The sequence below is a fragment of the Bison bison genome, unplaced genomic scaffold (genome assembly GCF_000754665.1).
Source record: "Bison bison bison isolate TAMUID 2011002044 unplaced genomic scaffold, Bison_UMD1.0 scf7180017864254, whole genome shotgun sequence".
NCBI classification, from domain to species: Eukaryota; Metazoa; Chordata; class Mammalia; order Artiodactyla; family Bovidae; genus Bison; species Bison bison.
The window spans coordinates 2,707,239-2,725,134 of record NW_011494826.1 but is presented as its reverse complement, the minus strand read 5'-3'; the positions used below and the strand labels follow the sequence as shown (position 1 = coordinate 2,725,134).

Sequence of the window (17,896 nt, the reverse complement as noted above, 5' to 3'; positions counted from 1 at the left end):
AAAATTAACAATAATAACTAAAGTAAGAAAGTCACCAATGGAATCTTCCTGAGCTGAGTTTAACCCAGTCTTTACCCATTACTAGCTCTGTGACCTTGGGAAAGTAGCATCTACTTGCTTTGGGCATTTCTTTCTTCATCTACAAAGGTGGATAATACCACCTACCTTAGAGGGCTGTTATGAGGAATAAGTTAATTAACTAATTACAAACCACCTCAGTACAGTAAATGACATATAACAGGTTTTTAAAAATAATGGCTGCTATGAGTCCTACCTACGGTGTCAAATTCTAGTCATTTGTACCTGTGAATTCTTCCAAGAGAGTGTAAGCAACTTGGAAGCAGGACCTTTTCAGACACTTCTTTGTATCCGCCCGCTATCCAGCACTCTGCTTCATGTAATAGCCCATGCATTTATGGTAAATGGATTACTGTAATTCTTTGGTTAGCATTCTGCTAACCTAGATTTTAAGCATATATACTAGAGTACGTTACCCAGGAATGTAATATGTGTTAACATATTTATTGCAAGACTCCTGTCATTCTTGTTATTACATATTGAAAGGAAAGTTGTATCTATTAAGAAATAAAATGACAAATTATTCTTCAATGTGTAAGAAGATCGCTGTTTTTCATATTTTCCATTTCTCTTTCCAGTGGCTTGAAAAATGCAAATACTCCTTCAGTCATGTTTTTTTTTCACGCTTCTAAAATAAGAGGAATCTGCATCCTATAACAGAATAACAGAAATATGAATCAGTTTCTTCTACCCCAGGTTTTGACAATTAATTCCTTCTGTTTTGAGGAGCTATATCATTATGATTCACTGTTAAGAATCCTTATAAATCCTTGGAAAAATACTTAAATAGGAATAAAAATCATAGCCAAAATTCTCAAGCTACGCAAAATATCTCTAAGGGGCTTAGCAACATTATTTCCCTGTCATTTGTTAACATCTGAGTATGCCATTTCATAAATGCTGAAATTTCTACTATTACTCTTCTGATCAGCAGGTTATACCTACACTGGCTTGCTTTAATAAATACAAAGAGTCTTTAGAATTAAAATACTTGAAAGATAGTAAAACAAGGCAATTTAATAATTTCTAAGAGGTGACATTTCATCTGGGAAGATACCCATTTACCACTCTCAAGAATATATACTAAATAAGACAAAAGCAAATTATAACACAAAATTCAATGCTGTTATTGTTTTTGATGCCTAAAATTAATAACAATTCATCAAAACAAAGTTCCAGACATACTGTTCCTAGCCTAAAGAACAGAAACAAATTTGTGCCTAGACAACCTCATGGACAGTATGAAAAGGCAAAAAGATAGGACACCAGAAAATGGGCCCCCTAAGGTCACAGAGGCTTCCCTGGTGGCTCAGACAGTAAAGCGTCTGCCTACAATGCAGGAGACCTGGGTTCAATCCCTGGGTTGGGGAGATCTGGAGAAGGCAATGGCACCCCACTCCAGTATCCTTGCCTGGAAAATCCCATGGACGGAGGAGCCTGGTAGGCTACAGTCCATGGGGTCGCAAAGAGTCGGACACGACTGAGCAACTTCATTTCAGGGTCACAGGGTGTCCACTATGCTACTGGGGAAGAGCAAAGGGCAATTACTAGTAGCTCCAAAAAGAATTAAGTCGCTGGGCCAAAGTGGGAACAACATTCAGTTGTGGATGTGTCTGGTGGTGAAAGTAAAGTCTAATGCTGTAAAGAACAATATTGTATAGGAACCTGGAATGTTAGATCCATGAATCAAGGTAAATTGAATGTGGTCAAGCAGGAGATGACAAGAAAACAACAGAATGATCTTGGTTCATTTGGCGATGCCAAAGAATGTTCCAACTATTGTACAACTGTGCTCATTTCATGTGCCAGCAAGGATATGCTCAAAATCCTTCAAGCTAGGCTTTAGCAGTATGCAAACCAAGAACTTCCAGATGTACAAGCTGGGTTTCAAAGAGGCAGAGGACCCAGAGATCAAATTGCCAACATTTGTTGGATCATCGAGAAAGCAAGGGAATTCCAGAAAGGCATCTATTTCTGCTTCACTGACTACACTAAAGCCTTTGTGTGGATCACAGCAAACTGCAGAAAATTCTTTAAGAGACCACCTTACCTGTCTCCTGAGAAAGCTGGATGTGGGTCAAGATGAAACAGAACTGGATGTTGAACAACTGGTTCCAAATTGGGAAAGGAGTACAACACGGCTGTATATTGTTTATTTAACATCTAAGCAGAGTACATCATGTAAAATGCTGGGCTGGATAAATCACCAGCCGAAATCAAGATCGCTGGGAGAAATATCAAGAATCCCAGATATGTAGATGATACCATTCTAATGGCAGAAAGTAAAAAGGAACTAAAGAGCCTCTTGGTAAATGTGAAAGAGAAGAGTGAAGAAACTGGCTTAAAACTCAGCATTCAAAGAACTAAGATCATGGGATCTGGTCCCATCACTTCATGGCAAATAGAAGGGGAAAAAGTGGAAGCACTGACACATATTCTTTTCTTGGGCTCCAAAATCACTGTGGATGGTGACTGCAGTCATGCAATTAAAAGACTTGCTCCTTGGAAGGAAAGCTATGATGAACCTAGACAATATATTAAAAAGCAGAGACATCACTTTGCCAACAAAGGTCCATATAGTCTAAGTCATAGTTTTTCCAGTAGTCATGTATGGATTTGAGAGGTGGATCATGAAGAAGATTGAACACCAAAGAACTGATGCTTTCAAATTGTGGTGCTGGAGAAGACTTTTGAGAGTCGTGTGGACTGCAAGGAGATCAATCCAATCAATCCTAAAGGAAAGCAACCCTTAATATTCATTGGGAGGACTGATGTTAAGGCTGCAGCTCCAAGACTTTGGCCACCTGATGAGAAGAGCTGACTCATTGGGAAAGACCCTGATGCTAGGAAATATTGAAAGTAAAAGAAAAGGGGGCAACAGACGATGAGATGGTTAGATAGCACCACCGACTCAATGAACATGGATATGAGCAAACTCCAGGAGATAGTGAAGGACAGAAAAGCCTGGGGAGCTATAATCCATGAGATCGTAGAGGCAGACACAACTTAGTGACTGAATAACAACAACAATGTTTAGTTTGGGAATAATAGTGGCATTCTCTTAACTGAGATTCTTACAAACAAATTTCAATAAGGAGATGAATATACACAATACAAAATAACAGTAGGGAGGAAAGAGCAATGAGGAGAGAAGTAAAAAAAATGAACAACTTTTTAAAGTTTCTAGGGTTTTGTGTAAAGAATAAGATATATCTCAGAATGATTTGGGGAGATGAATGGATGCCCAGTTTATCATAAAGTGATAAAGCAATGAGACCATGTAATAAGCAATAATTCAAATATGTTGGTAGGAAGAGAAAAGTCATGATTTTTAGCAAATGTTAGATGTAATGCAATTACAACCTATATTTACACTGCTGTTTAGTTGCTAACTCATGTCCGACATTTTTGCTACCCCATGGTATATAGCCCATCAGGCTCTGCTGTCCATGGGATTTCCCAGGCAAGAATACTGGAGTGGGTTACCATTTCCTTCTCCAGGGGATCTTCCTGACCAGGTATCAAACCTGCATCTCCCGCCTTGGCAGGTGGATTCTTTACTGAGGCACTAGGGAAGCCCAAGATTTACATTAGGTATTCTGTTGGTATTCTGTAAACAAAACAAAATAACCTTCTTATGAACAACTGCTACAATGGGGATGAAACTCTAGCCCCTAATCCTTCTTTCCCCTCGGAAACGGTGATTTCTATAATGCATTCTCCCTCTGCCATATTATTTAATTCTTTAATCTTTACTGTCTGTTTGCTAAATATCCTCCTGCCATCAAAACAAAAGCAGTAACAGCTAATACTTAATGAGTATAACACACCATGGTATGTTTTAAGAGCTTTGCACATACTAACTCATTTAATCCCCATAACAATCCTATGACTAGGTGCTAATATCAACAGTAATCTTCCATTTTGTAGATGGTTCAGTTCAGTTCACTCAGTTGGGTCTGTCTCTTTGCAACCCCATGGACTGCAGCACACCAGGCTTCCCTGTCCATCACCAATTCCCAGCTTGCTCAAATTTATGTCCATTAAGTCGGTGATGCCATCCAACCATCTCATCCTCTGTCATCCCCTTCTCCTGCCTTCAGTCTTTCCCAGCATCAGGGTCTTTTCCAATGAGTCAGTTCTTCGCATCAGGTGGCCAAAGTATTATAGATGGGGAGACTGAGATATAGAGAAATAACCTGCCTGGGATCATATGATGAGTACGGGGTAGAGCTGGGATTTCAGCCTAGGTAGCCCAGCATCATGCTCCATGCTTTTAACCAGAATGTTGGTTCACTCTTTAGTAAGGTGGCTTTTCCCCTCAACTCTTATCTATCACTGGGCACAGTGCCACTTTATCTGCTGTCCTCTAAATTTCAGACTCTGATGCAATATTTGATGAAGCTCTACCTTTAAAACCACCCCACAGTACCAAGTTCCAGCATTAGGAAATCACTTATAAATGTTTTGACCCAAAACAAACTGGTTAGTATAAAATGAATAGCCCTCTTCGTGATTTTTCAAGTTTTAAACATGTTAGTGCATATTGAAAGTTTTATAACCTTTAAGTCTCTTTAAGTATTTTGTTTGGGTTTTTGGGTTTTTGTTTCTTTTTTCACCAGTTCATTTAAAATTCCTCACTTTTCTGGAAAAATGAGTGCTGAAAGAATAAGCTATCAGCAAGTTTTCCTAAACACGGACACAGGCACATTTCAGATGTGCAAACTGACCTTCTGGAACAAAGTCAAAGGAACCAGTACTACAGATGGGACTACATCTCTTAATAGTGTGGAAGTGCTTTGACAGAGGGCTGACGTGCACCCAGTCCTGGAGAGAAATGGGGGGGGAGGCCAGGTATCAACCCAAGGAGGTGACACAGAATGTAGAGACTTGCAGGATGGATTGGAGTTTGTGGGGAGACATGGTGGAGAAAAAGCATTTTGGCACATACACTGGCCAGACAGCAACATAGAAGAAAAAAATGGCAATCTTTGATTTAATTTTTACCTTGTAGAAAACTTTCTCCAAGACCAGTAGTAATTTACAGTAAACCGACAGATATGCATTGGGGATGGAAAACCTTTTATATCTTTTGTATTTATTAATATATCATGAGATTGGCAGACAGTTGGTAAGAACATTTTTAAGAATTGGAAATTTTCATGCTTTCCTACAAGATTGATATGAATTCAGAAATGTATAAATTGGACTTACCACTCCACTCTTGAAGTTCTCAATCCTTCTCTTTGCTGCTTTGTTGGTTAACCACCAGGCCAAAGTTGGCATATATTGCCACAAATAGATCATTAGCAAAAAAGGCTGATCAGAGATCCAAACTTCCTTCAAATCATTGGCCATGGCGACTAACATCAGCCGCACACAATGACTGGTTGCCATCTTGTAGGACTGGTCTGCAGTGCTGCCTGTAGGCTAAGAAAATTTTGAAAAATTCGTGAGTGATAAGTATTTATCTAGGGTATCTCACAGAACTTTTAGGAGACATCCAGTTGAGTGATTCCTTTACTGTGACCTCATGCCCCTCAGGAGTCCCCATAGGCACTAAGGGGTGCCTGTAAACTATTTATGGGCTTCCCAGGTGGCACAGGATCTGCCTGCCATTGAAAGCGATACAAGAGATGTGGGTTCGATCCCTAGGTCCGGAAGATGCCCCGAAGGAGGAAATGGCAACCCACTTCAGTAATCTTGCCTGGAAAATTACATGAACAGAGGAGCCTAGTGAGCTGCAGTCCATGGGGTCACAGAGTCAGACCTGACTAAGCATGCACACATAAGCTGTATATTTCAGAAAACCTAATGGAATTCATATACTTAACCAGATAAGTGTGCAGGCTAACTAAAAGATAACAGTTATTCACTTTTAGTTAGTATTGCACCATCTTAAAGTACTTAATGATAACTCTATGTCATTTTAATAATAAAAATCTTAAAACAAATTATTAATACATACATTTAGCAAATGAAGTTCTATAAAACATGAAGTCCGTGAGGATGAAATAGAGAAAGAAGATAAAAGTGGTTTCTTGATATCGAAAAAATTTGGAACTGCTACTCTAGTTAACCCACTGCTGTTTTATGAATAAACTGAGGCCCAGAAATATAGTAACTTTTATCTGTGCTCACACAGACCATTTAGTAGTAACCAGTTCTATATTCTAGGTCCCCTGATTCCTGTAACATTGTGCTCATTCTATTTTACTATAGTGCCTCCATAGAAAATGCAAAATATAAATTGTATATGTAAACATTTACATGGAAACATATAGATTTATATCTCAGTAGAAATATTAGTGGAGAAGAAGGAAAATTTCATGGTCTTTAGAGAGTTTTTTATATTATGGAGTGATACTGGATTCTTCATGAGACATTTATTATTCATTTGGTAGATTAATTACTTGTAATCTGTGAGCTGAGGGAAGCACAGGCCTGGGTGAGGCCAACCTAAAACTATTACATCTCAACAGGGGGGTTTTTGCTAAGTTCCTTCACCATAATCCCTTTTAAAATCCCAGTAAAATTTAATTTACTAAAATTCAGCCACACAGAACTTTCAACATTGCTATGATTTGTGAATTGATTAAAACTGGGTTTTTAAAATATTGATAGCCCACATAATAGTGGATCACTTATAAGCAGTATTTTAGTAATTTCTTTAGCTATTACTAAAGCTGGATCCCAAAGCACTATCAACTAACCTTAACGATTTTCCTAATGCTGAGTTATGTAAATAATTCATAAGGGATTCTAACATGAAAATCCTGAGGCATAGTGATGTAAGGCCAGGGTATGACTACTAAAGCATTCAAATTATTTCCCATCTAGAAATTCTACCTTTGTGACTTCTTCAGTTAGGGCATTTTTCACAATATTTGATTGCACAGGTCCCGGGCAAATGTTAGAAATTGTTATACCTGGGTAGGTGGCAAGTTCACTTCGGAGGGTATTAAAAAATCCCTAATAGACAAAAAAAAAAAAAAACACAAATAAATACAGACACATATCTCATGTTTAATAGTAAGAAATTACTTTTCTTCAACTTTTTATGAAGGACAATAGCAGCACATTATCAAAATGTGTTCTGAAATGCCTGAGTAAAGGACAGGGAATGTAATTACACAAGATGAGGCATTTTTAAACATAAGACCGCAGGCAATCTATAACAGGCATTCTTAACTCCTGCTAGGTATGAGTGGTTCATCCCCCCGATGGCAGTGGTTTAGCTTGTGCCATCAGTGATTTTGCACCGGATTAGTGAGAGACTACCCTTGAAGAGTCTGATACCCAGTCGCCAGCTCCCCGCTCCAAAAGGGTTGCATGTTCACGAAGCATCATTGAGGCTGGATTTCTTTTGATGATCCCTCAAAGTGGCCTAAAGTACAGATGGTAGGGCAACAGGGAGCAAGTTGGAATTAATACTTAAGGGAAACTATCATAGAGGAACAGTTCCATTTTTTCAATTACTATCTGAAGAGACTATTAGTTTCAGCAAAAATTTTTATTTTAGGTGTAGTAAGACAGTACATGGCTAGTTAAAAATGTAATATGATTGCTTACTCAATGACTTTTGTAAAAACAAGCTAGACCCTCTAGACTTAAAAGATACTGCCCATTTCTAAACCAAATAGGAAGTAAACATCTACTTCTCCTCATCTCTTCTCCTAAATCAGGAAATATCCCAAGACTACATTGTGATAAACTGAGTTAACTTTGAAAAGCCTAAGCAGCCAACATAGGTACATTCATTTATGATCCAATAACATTAAACAGTTACCAGCCTTTAATGCTGATGCCTAACAAACACAAGGCCTTTGAGGGTTTGTGCTGTCTGAGACTAATGCAGTGCCTGACTCAGATGGACAGGAAAAAGGCTTCGTAAATGGATAAATGAACTTTAACCTTCTGCCCCTCTATAGCAAAAGAGGGGAGAGGACACCATGAAAGCCAATACTCCAGACACCAAAACCTCTCCTTCCTTGAAATCACATCTAGTATAGTGTGTGACCTTTTCAACAAGTAAGTTCACTCTCTAGCTTGCTGAGTATCAGGGAAGGAAATGTGCCCTTCAAAAAGAGACTCCTGGTTTCAGTGTTTGGCTACTGGTATAAATAGATCTCAACTTGACACATGGTATCAGACAATCAAATCCAGTACAAAACAGTCTTGGAGGGCAGGCCAGACAACTTCTACTGTGTTTGAAAGTATCCTGCATGTCTTATGGGATACTGGGTACCAAACAGATGGGGTGGCCACCTTCCCTCATGTGCCTGCCTGACAGTTGTCCAACTGACACCCTATTACCAAATATGAGGAAATCATCAGTGCAGTATTTCATTTCATCACTCTCTGCAATTGTCTGCTCTTCACAGCAGAAAGAGGATCCTATGGAACCAAACCTTCAAATTTTCATGAAACTGATGACCATTCAGCTATTGCATCTTATTATTCCAACGGTGAAACATTCTACGTAAACTGACCTTCAATGGCATTAATTATATATCACGTGTCTCTATTAATCATTTTCCTACTGGCCTTACAATTTAATTTGCTCCATGTTATAGTGTATATAGTTACAGTTTCTTCTTATCCATTCTTAAGCCAACATTAAAAATTTATTCATTTCTAGTACTCATATCTCATAAGTTACACAAGCCAAATTAAACTTCCTCCTAGACTCTGCCTTAACTAGATTTTCTTCTTCTAATGAAGTCAGAGTAAACAGAATCAAGGCTAGACCCAGTAGGGATTTGACACTCAGGGCTAATCACCCCGTGGGAAGTTTCTATTTCTGATAGGCATGTACATTTAGAAATTCAGGTAAAATAAACACCAACAACAAAGGGGAAGGAAACAAAGTCACAGAAATGAGAAGGACAAGTAAATGTATGTAGAATCCTGAAATGTGTGTAGAATAAACAGAGGTAGACCCCAAATTTGCCATGAAGTTGGGGTAGAAATGAGGACAAGGTAAAGGGTGACATGTCAGCTAGACTATACAGTTAGTAAGGGCAGGGATCATATCATCCTTATACTCCCAGGATATGTTGCAGTGTATGACACAGTGTAGGTGCTCATTGCATATTTGCAGAATTAGGAAGAGGCATGTGGGCTCAAGTCTTTTTAGCATCTTCTGGGTGAGTCTTCTACCCAAGATCTTCTTAGGTCTCTCTGTCTCCAAACATGACTACCTAGTTCCAATGATCTCTTGCAGTAAATATTCCATACACACGTTCAGGTCAGTTCTATCAGAGTTAAGTTTTGACAGCCTTACCCGAAGAGCATGTTTGCTGGCACAGTATCCAGTAGAAAGGGGTGCAGCTATAATTCCCACCATGCTATTCACAGTAACAATTTTTCCTTGCTTCCTCTCAATCATGTGAGGCAGAACACACTTTGTCAAGGACACCGTCCCTAAGTAGTTAAGCTCTATTAGCTCCTTGAAGACATCCAGGCTGGTGTCCACACACAAAGCACGCTGGGATACTCCACCATTGTTGACCAGAATGTCAATCTAAGTAAAGAAAATCAGAAAGGGGGTACTTTAGGGATGACTTAGATGGATTGTTGGAATTCCTAGGGATGGTTGGTTATATTGTTAACTTGATGAATCAATGGAACAGGACAGTACATTTCCAGAGGTCAACAATAGAAAAGATAAAACCAAAATTCACCTATGGAATTAAATTCCCACCTTAAGTTACTTTTTATGGAAAATAATGTAACAGAAATAAAAGGCACAGTGAATCTTTAGCTTCTTTTGTTCTACATGGAGGAGTTAATTTATTAAGGTAGGAAAAGTTCCAATTATTAATACATGAAGCCACAGATTCAGAGATTAAGAGACCCAGCTGGGCCCTTGAGATGAAGTGAGATGCTTCATGAACCCATTTGCCTACAGCACCACAGATGGGAATCTCTTTTACAGCTACTTCAGAGCAAGACTCATGCACTCAAAATGCTACTTACTCTGCCAAACTCCTGGAGAACTGCTTTGGTAGCCATTTCATGGGAACTTCTGTTAGTCAGGTCAAGGGGCAAAATGAGTATATCTTTTTCCTTCAAATTACCATTCTCTAAATAAAGACACTTAAAATTAATATGGAAGTTATGTGCTATTCACATTACATTTAACACCCACCCTACAACCACACTTAGCAATGAGCTCATTTCTGAGTGAAGCCCTGTGGATGAGGTTCTCTTAAAGGACCAAGAAGTGGATTGAGAAGGATATGGGCAACATCTTATCAAACAAAAAACTGGCTGGGTACACAGGAAACAGAATTCCTTTCTTCTACTTAAATATATACAGCCTAACATTGGACCAGGCTTCCATGACAGCTCAGTTGGTTGGTAAAGAGATCGCCTGCAGTGCAGGAGACTCTGGTTCGATTCCTGGGTCAGGAAGATCTGCTGGAGAAGGGATAGGCTACCCACTTCAGTATTGGACCAGCCTCTAGAAGGAATCAAGATTATACTACAAACTAAAAAAAGCAAACATTTTAGATCAATTCCTTTAGAGGTACAGAGGTATTTCTGTACATCTGTTATATGATAGGTTCACTGCTTGATTTTTAAACACAATTTTAAAAAATTTATGCTGAAAATCAATGAGAATTTGGGTCTTCCAGTCACGTGACACAGAAAAGATTCCTTTCAGAGGCTAAGGATTCCAGGAGGTGAATAAGGAAAAGGACACAATTCTGAAATTCCCAACCAAGAAACACACTGGGCTGTAATGGCCTCTCTATTTCTGTTATCAAAAGAACAGTTCAAACTAATTTCCTTGAATTCTAGCCCTGAAATGCAACAAAGTTGTATTTTGATAAGAAAAACAAGTAAGTAGAGAAGAGGTGAAAAGGCTTTATGGGCAGAGGAGTAAATTGTGAAATATTAACTGTTTTTCAAAAGCAATAGAAAAGTCTGCACCCATGATATGACAGATAAAAGGAAAACAATCTTACTCAAGCTAAGAAACACTGTTACACTCCATTTCTTCCCATGCAAGTCTCAACAGCAGAGGAGCAACTGTCAAAAGAAGTGGCCCAGTGGAAAAACACAAGAGGCCTTTAAGAGCAATATCGTGAAAGAGGGCTTGTGGCCTTATCAGCTAACTCCATATCTGGGTGATTAGTTCCATCAGCAAAGTGAAAGAAAGATTTTTAAAGACTGACAAGTAGATGACAAAACAACAACAACAACAACAACAACAACAACGATCTTCTGGAAATTTCAAAATTATTTCAGTGTAGATAATAAATTTCCTATGAGAAATAATAACTGTATTACTTGAGACTGCTTTTACTGTGAACTACACCAAAACCCAAACAGATAAACAAAAACACTATTGTCCTGTATATATGAAAAATATTATATCAAGTTGCATTTCTCAAACTTAATTCTACTCCAGGATTTCCCTGGTGGTCCAGTGGTTAAGAGTCCACACTTCCACTGCAGGGGCACTGGTTCAATCCCTGGTCAGGGAACTAAGATCCCACATGCTGCACAGCATGTCCAGAAAAAAAATTTAATTCCACTCCTGTTTTTTTGTCCTTTACAACAAAAATCTTATATTATTTCATATGACTTTAATATCGGACATTTTAACAAAATATCAATTAAATTTCTATGGTAACGTATATGTATGTCATTCATAAGAACCAAATTGTTCTTTGTCTAAGATAAAAATGTAAGACATTCATGTGGTCACTAAAAATCCAAAGCAGCATTTGAGAGAACTGATGATCAATCCCTAATGCTAAGAATTAGTGTAAAAAAAAAAAAAAAGGTAGAAAGATGGCAGAAAAAGAAGAAAAAGGTCAGGCCAGCTAACTAAGAAGTGACAAAAGGAAAAGGAGTTGGATCAAAGCACTCAGCATTTGGAACCAGAGTCTACTGCCCATGAAAACCCCCCTCTTCCCTCTAAAATTTCCAAATTTTGACTCTGGGCTCTGATTTACTTCTAGGCAGCACTGCTGGTATTTTAGATTTACTCACCAAGGCACTTTCTTTTCACCCTTTCCAACTCATGCACTCTTCTAGCTGACAGCACAAGAGAAACTCCTAGTTTGGACAGCTGGTAAGCCAGTTCCTCTCCAATCCCACTTGATGCTCCAGTCACCCACACCACCATATCAGTCAGCTCCCATTCTATTGAAAAGGAGGCAGGGATTGAGGGGGGAAAATAAGCTATGGGTTACATCCATAAATCAAAGATTGACCAAAGGAAAAAAATAGTTTTAAACAATATCATTGAATATGAAGACATAATATGTGGAACTTAAAAATTTAAGTATCCTATGTTTACAGCCCTGATTGTGGTGATGATCTCACAGGTGTATACTTACCCCAAACTCATCCAGTTGTGTACCTTAAATATGGACGGTTTCTTATATGACAATCATACCTCAATAAAGTGGTTTAAAATTTTTTTTAATTAAATATCTTAAGGAAACACTTTCTACCTAGTGTTAGAAATCATATTAGGAACAGTTTATTACTAACTGTATTATTTTGTGTATTCTAGACTCTTTGAGAGTTTTCCAGACTTTACATCAAGGTAAGCCTTACAACTCCATGGTCTGACTCTAAGGCTCTATCTGCATACTTGATCATGAAAAGTAAGGGTAAGTAGATAGAAAGTATCTGGACTCATTTTTTCACCTTCCTTATTCATAAATGAGGGTTTCAGATAAGATGATCACTTATAGCTCCATCCAGTTTTCTATTCTGTTATTCTAATTGCTCACATTGGTGGTATTGATGATAAATCTGAGTATACCAAGTTATACTCTATGGTATGGTAGAATCACCCTGAATTTTTGAAGTCATGTTTTCCCCATTTGTCAATCATAATCTGATGCCTAGCAACTAACTAAAGGTCATTTTGTAGAAGAGCTTTCCAAATGCCTGAGCCTTCATCTTAGAAGAATCTAGTAGTTCACCCAAGATGAAATACATATGAGAGCGAGATGAAATGTTATACTCTGCTTGCCAGGTATCATCTTGTTAAAGATTGTAAAAATGTGAAATAAAGCACTGACAAGTGGTTTATTCTCCAACGAAAAACTTATTTGTACTGCAGCACATGATAGCCACTGTCCATCTGAATCCATCGAGTCAGGGCAGTGCAATGCTCCTGTGTACCTTAGTAAAATGTGTTATTTGTCAAAAATAGGAAACAAGGTATTATTTAAGATACACATTGCTGATTTTGGATCAGAAAAGTTAGAATCAGGAAGCCAGTTTACTATTTTAGTCAAACAATTCTAAAGTCTAAGTGTTGGTGAGTCAGTATGTGCTCTGGTTGTTCTAACTCCCAGGGTTCAAGTGCCAGCTGTGTCACACACAGCAGTGAAATGCTCCCATGTGGGAACTCAATGCCTTCATTTTCCAAAAGTGGAAAATTGAGTTAATAATAAAACCTCCTTCATAGAATTGTTGAGAGAAATGAGTTAAAACATGTAAAGCACTCAGAACAGTGACTGACACACGTGTGGGAGTGTGAGCTAAGTTGCTTTAGTCATGTCCAACTCTTTGCCATCCATGGACTGTAGCCCGCCAGGCTCCTCTGTCCGTGGGATTTTCAAGATAAGAATACTGGAATGGGTTGCCATGCCCTCCTCCAGGGGACTCAGTGCATAATAAAATGTCAACTCTAACTGTTGCAAAATTATTTAACAAATGGATTTTGGCAGCAAAACATTGAATGTTCTAATTTCTCCAGCCAGGGTCAATGGGATTACTAACTTCAATGGCTTAACATTTTTCCATTGCTTCCTATGTGCTTAAACATATTACCTTATTAAAATCTTCACAAGAACTTTATGAAACAGGAATTATCTCAGTTTTACAAGAAAGGAAACTGAGGTTTACAGAGATTGATTTACACCACTAGACTGTAAATTTCCTTAAGGCTGGGACCCTGTCTCCTTTATTCATTGCTGTGTCCTCAGTGCCTAGCACAGAAACTCACTTAGAGAAAGGACTCCACCCAAGAATCCTGGCAGAGCTAGGATATTTGTCGAGGTATGTCTGACCTCTAGCCTAAGCTGCCACATTTTAATATGGTCAATATTGTAGACCCAACTATCTTAGCCATTCGAGAAAATATCCTCAGGAAAGCGATTTCATGTAAATATCTAAACGAAGGACAGAAACATCCCAAATACTATGTCTGGGCTACAGTGCTTTCCTATCATCTATTGCACTATGTATTTTGTTTGTTTTTTGGCTTGTAAGATTTCAGTTCCCTGACCAGGAATTGAACCCAGGCCACAGTAGTCAAAGCTCTGAGTCCTAACCACTAGACCACCAGGGAACTTCTAAATCTGATGCACTTTTATGGAAAGGCTCAACTGAGCAACTCTGCAGATTTTTTGGGAAATTGTTGTTCAGTAGCTAAGTTATCTCTGACTCTTTGCGACCCCATGGACTGCAGCACACCAAGTGTCTCTGTCCTTCACTATCTCACTGAGTTTGCTCAAACTCATGTCCGTTGAGTCAGTGATGCCATCGAACCATCTCATCCTCTGTCACCCCCTTCTCCTCTTGCCCTCAATCTTTCCCAGCATCAGGGTCGTTTAAAATGAGTTGGCTCTTTGCATCAGGTGACCAAAGTATTGGAGCTTCAACATCAGTCTTTCCAGTGAATATTCAGAGTTGATTCCTTCAGGATTGACTTGTTTGATCTCCTACTCATTGTTCCAAAGTTCTGCAGTATACAAGACTCCAAGGTGAATATAATTTGTTTGTAACTGTTTACTAGCTAGCATAGTAGTAAAGATTTCATTTGTGCATGCATGCGTGCATGCTCAGTCACTTCAGTCATGTCCAACTCTTTGTGACTCTATGGACCATAGCCCACCAGGCTCCTCTGTCTAGGGGATTCTCCAGGCAAGAATACTGCAGTGAGTTGCCATGCCCTCCTTCACGGAATCTTCCCGACCCAGGGATTGAACCTGAGTCTACCACACTGCAGGCAGACTCTTTACCCACTGAACCATCTGGGAAGCCCTCTTCATTTGTATGCTGCTGCTGCTGCTAAGTCACTTCAGTCGTGTCCGACTCTGTGTGACCCCAGAGACGGCAGCCCACCAGGCTCCCCCGTCCCTGGGATTCTCCAGGCAAGAACACTGGAGTGGGTTGCCATTTCCTTCTCCAATACATGAAAGTGAAAAGTGTATACCAATATACAAATATTAATACAACAATGAAAACTATCAGGCTCACATTTACCTTAGTACATCTGCAGTTCTGATACCCTTCCTCCCACTCTGGAGAAGAAAACTTTTTAACTTAGCACCAATTATTTAACAATTCTACAGGGACTTCCCTGGCAGTCCAGGAGTTCAGACTTCACCTTCCAATGCAGAGGGTGTGGATTTAATCCCTGGTCAGGCAATGTTCCCATATGCCTCAGGGCCAGAAAAAAAAAAAACAAAAAAATAAAACAGAAGCAATATTGCAACAAAATCAATAAAGACTTTTAAAACAAATAAAATAAAATAAATAAATAAAATGTGGAAAAAAAAAAAAAAAAACAATTCGACAGAATCTGGCATATATCATGGCCTCCCCTAAAGAGCCTCTGAAAGCAGATTCTCAGAGTTGAAAGGAAATTTAGAGTTCAACCCCCAACCCACGTTAAGAATTCTCCCCTCAAGCTATTGACCATTTAACTCCCTCACAGGATGAGTAATCTAGTTACCTCTGAGGCACCAGCTCATTTGGGAGCGGTAAGTCTAATCATTGAGTTAGACATTGAGTTAGAGTTAGACAAGGCTGTGGTCCTAGTGTGATTAGATTGACTAGTTTTCTGTGAGTATGGTTTCAGTGTGTCTGCCCTCTGATGCCCTCTTGCAACACCTACTGTCTTACTTGGGTTTCTCTACCTTGGACGTGGGGTAGCTCTTCAAGGCTGCTCCAGCAAAGCGCAGCCGCTGCTCTCTACCTTGGAGGAGGGGAATCTCCTCACCGCCTCCCCTTCTGACCTTGAACGTGAAATAGCTCCTCTAGGCCCTCCTGCGCCCGCGAAGCCACCGCTCCTTGGAGGTGGGGTTGCTCTTCCCGGCCTCCACCCCTGACCTTGGATGTGGGGTAGCTCCTCTCCGCCGTTCCTGCGCCGTCACAGCCTGGCGCTAAGTGCGCTGGTCACAGCCACCCGTGCTAAAAATTAGTCAATCGAATCACTAGGACCACAGCCTTGTCTAACTCAATGAAACTAAGCCATGCCCGTGGGGCCACCCATGAGGGGCGGGTCATGGTGGAGAGCTCTGACAGAATGTGGTCCACTGAAGAAGGGAATGGCAAACCACTTCAGTATTCTTGCCTTGAGAACTCATGAACAGTATGAAAAGGCAAAATGATAGGATACTGAAAGAGGAACTCCCCAGGTCAGTAGGTGCCCAATATGCTACTGGAGATCAGTGGAGAAATAACTCCAGAAAGAATGAAGGGATGGAGCCAAACCAAAAACAATACCCAGTTGTGGATGTGACTGGTAATAGAAGCAAGGTCCAATGCTGTAAAGACCAATATTGCATAGGAATCTGGAACGTCAGGTCCATGAATCAAGGCAACTTGGAAGTGGTCAAATGAGATGGCAAGAGTGAATGGCGACATTCTAGGAATCAGCAAACTGAAATGGTCTGGAATGGGTGAATTTAACTCAGATGACCATTACATCTACTACTGCAGGCAAGAATCCCTCAGAAGAAATGGAGTAGCCATCATGGTCAACAAAAGAGTCCGAAATGCAGTACTTGGATGCAATCTCAAAAACAACAGAATGGTCTCTGTTCATTTCCAAGGCAAACCATTCAATATCACAGTAATCCAAGTCTGTGCCCCAACCAGTAACGCTGAAGAAGCTGAAGTTGAATGGTTCTATGAAGACCTACAAGACCTTTTAGAACTAACACCCAAAAAGGATGTCCTTTTCATTATAGGGGACTGGAATGCAAAAGTAGGAAGTTAAGAAACACCTGGAGTAACAGGCAAATTTGGCCTTGGAATACGGAATGAAGTTGGGCAAAGACGAATAGAGTTTTGCCAAGAGGAATACACTGGTCATAGCAAACACCCTCTTCCAACAACACAAGAGAAGACTCTACACATGGACATCACCAGATAGTCAACACCAAAATCAGATTGATTATACTCTTTTCAGCCAAATATGGAGAAGCTCTATACAGTCAGCAAAAACAAGACCAGGAGCTGACTGTGGCTCAGAACATGAACTCCTTATTGCCAAATTCAGACTAAAATTGAAGGAAGTAGGGAAAACCACTAGACCATTCAGGTATGACCTAAATCAAATCCCTTATGATTATACAGTGGAAGTGAGAAATAGATATTAGGGACTATATCTAATAGATAGAATGCCTAATGAAGTATGGACTGAGGTTCGTGACATTGTACAGGAGACAGGGATTAAGACCATCCCCATGGAAAAGAAATGCAAAAAAGCAAAATGGCTGTCTGGGGAGGCCTTACAAATAGCTGTGAAAAGAAGAGAAGTGAAAAGCAAAGGAGAAAAGGAAAGATATAAGCATCTGAATGCAGAGTTCCAAAGAATAGCAAGAAGAGATAAGAAAGCCTTCCTCAGCGATCAATGCAAAGAAATAGAGGAAAACAACAGAATGGGAAAGACTAGAGATCTCTTCAAGAAAATTAGAGATACCAAGGGAACATTTCGTGCAAAGATGGGCACAATAAAGGACAGAAATGGTATGGACCTAACAGAAGCAGAAGACATTAAGAAGAGGTGGCAAGAATACACAAAAGAACTGTACAAAAAAGATCT

The 17,896-nt window shown here is 39.5% G+C and overlaps 1 protein-coding gene and 1 non-coding gene across 2 annotated transcripts in view; both read right to left on the bottom strand.

The window, feature by feature from the left end:
- Positions 1-503: 503 nt before the first annotated feature.
- DHRS7 (dehydrogenase/reductase (SDR family) member 7) overlaps positions 504-17,896 on the bottom strand; it is a 23,509-nt gene continuing 6,116 nt past the window's right edge. The window contains exons 2-8 of the mRNA XM_010847666.1: positions 14,667-14,672; positions 12,088-12,242; positions 10,060-10,166; positions 9,365-9,604; positions 6,928-7,050; positions 5,293-5,508; positions 504-729 (exon numbers count right to left, since the gene is read on the bottom strand). Coding sequence (XP_010845968.1) covers positions 682-729; positions 5,293-5,508; positions 6,928-7,050; positions 9,365-9,604; positions 10,060-10,166; positions 12,088-12,242; positions 14,667-14,672 — 895 coding nt within the window. The 3' untranslated portion in view covers positions 504-681. The remainder of the gene's footprint in view (positions 730-5,292; positions 5,509-6,927; positions 7,051-9,364; positions 9,605-10,059; positions 10,167-12,087; positions 12,243-14,666; positions 14,673-17,896) is intronic.
- Positions 14,339-14,410, bottom strand: TRNAQ-UUG. The gene has a single exon. It is a non-coding gene; the product is annotated as a tRNA-Gln (tRNA).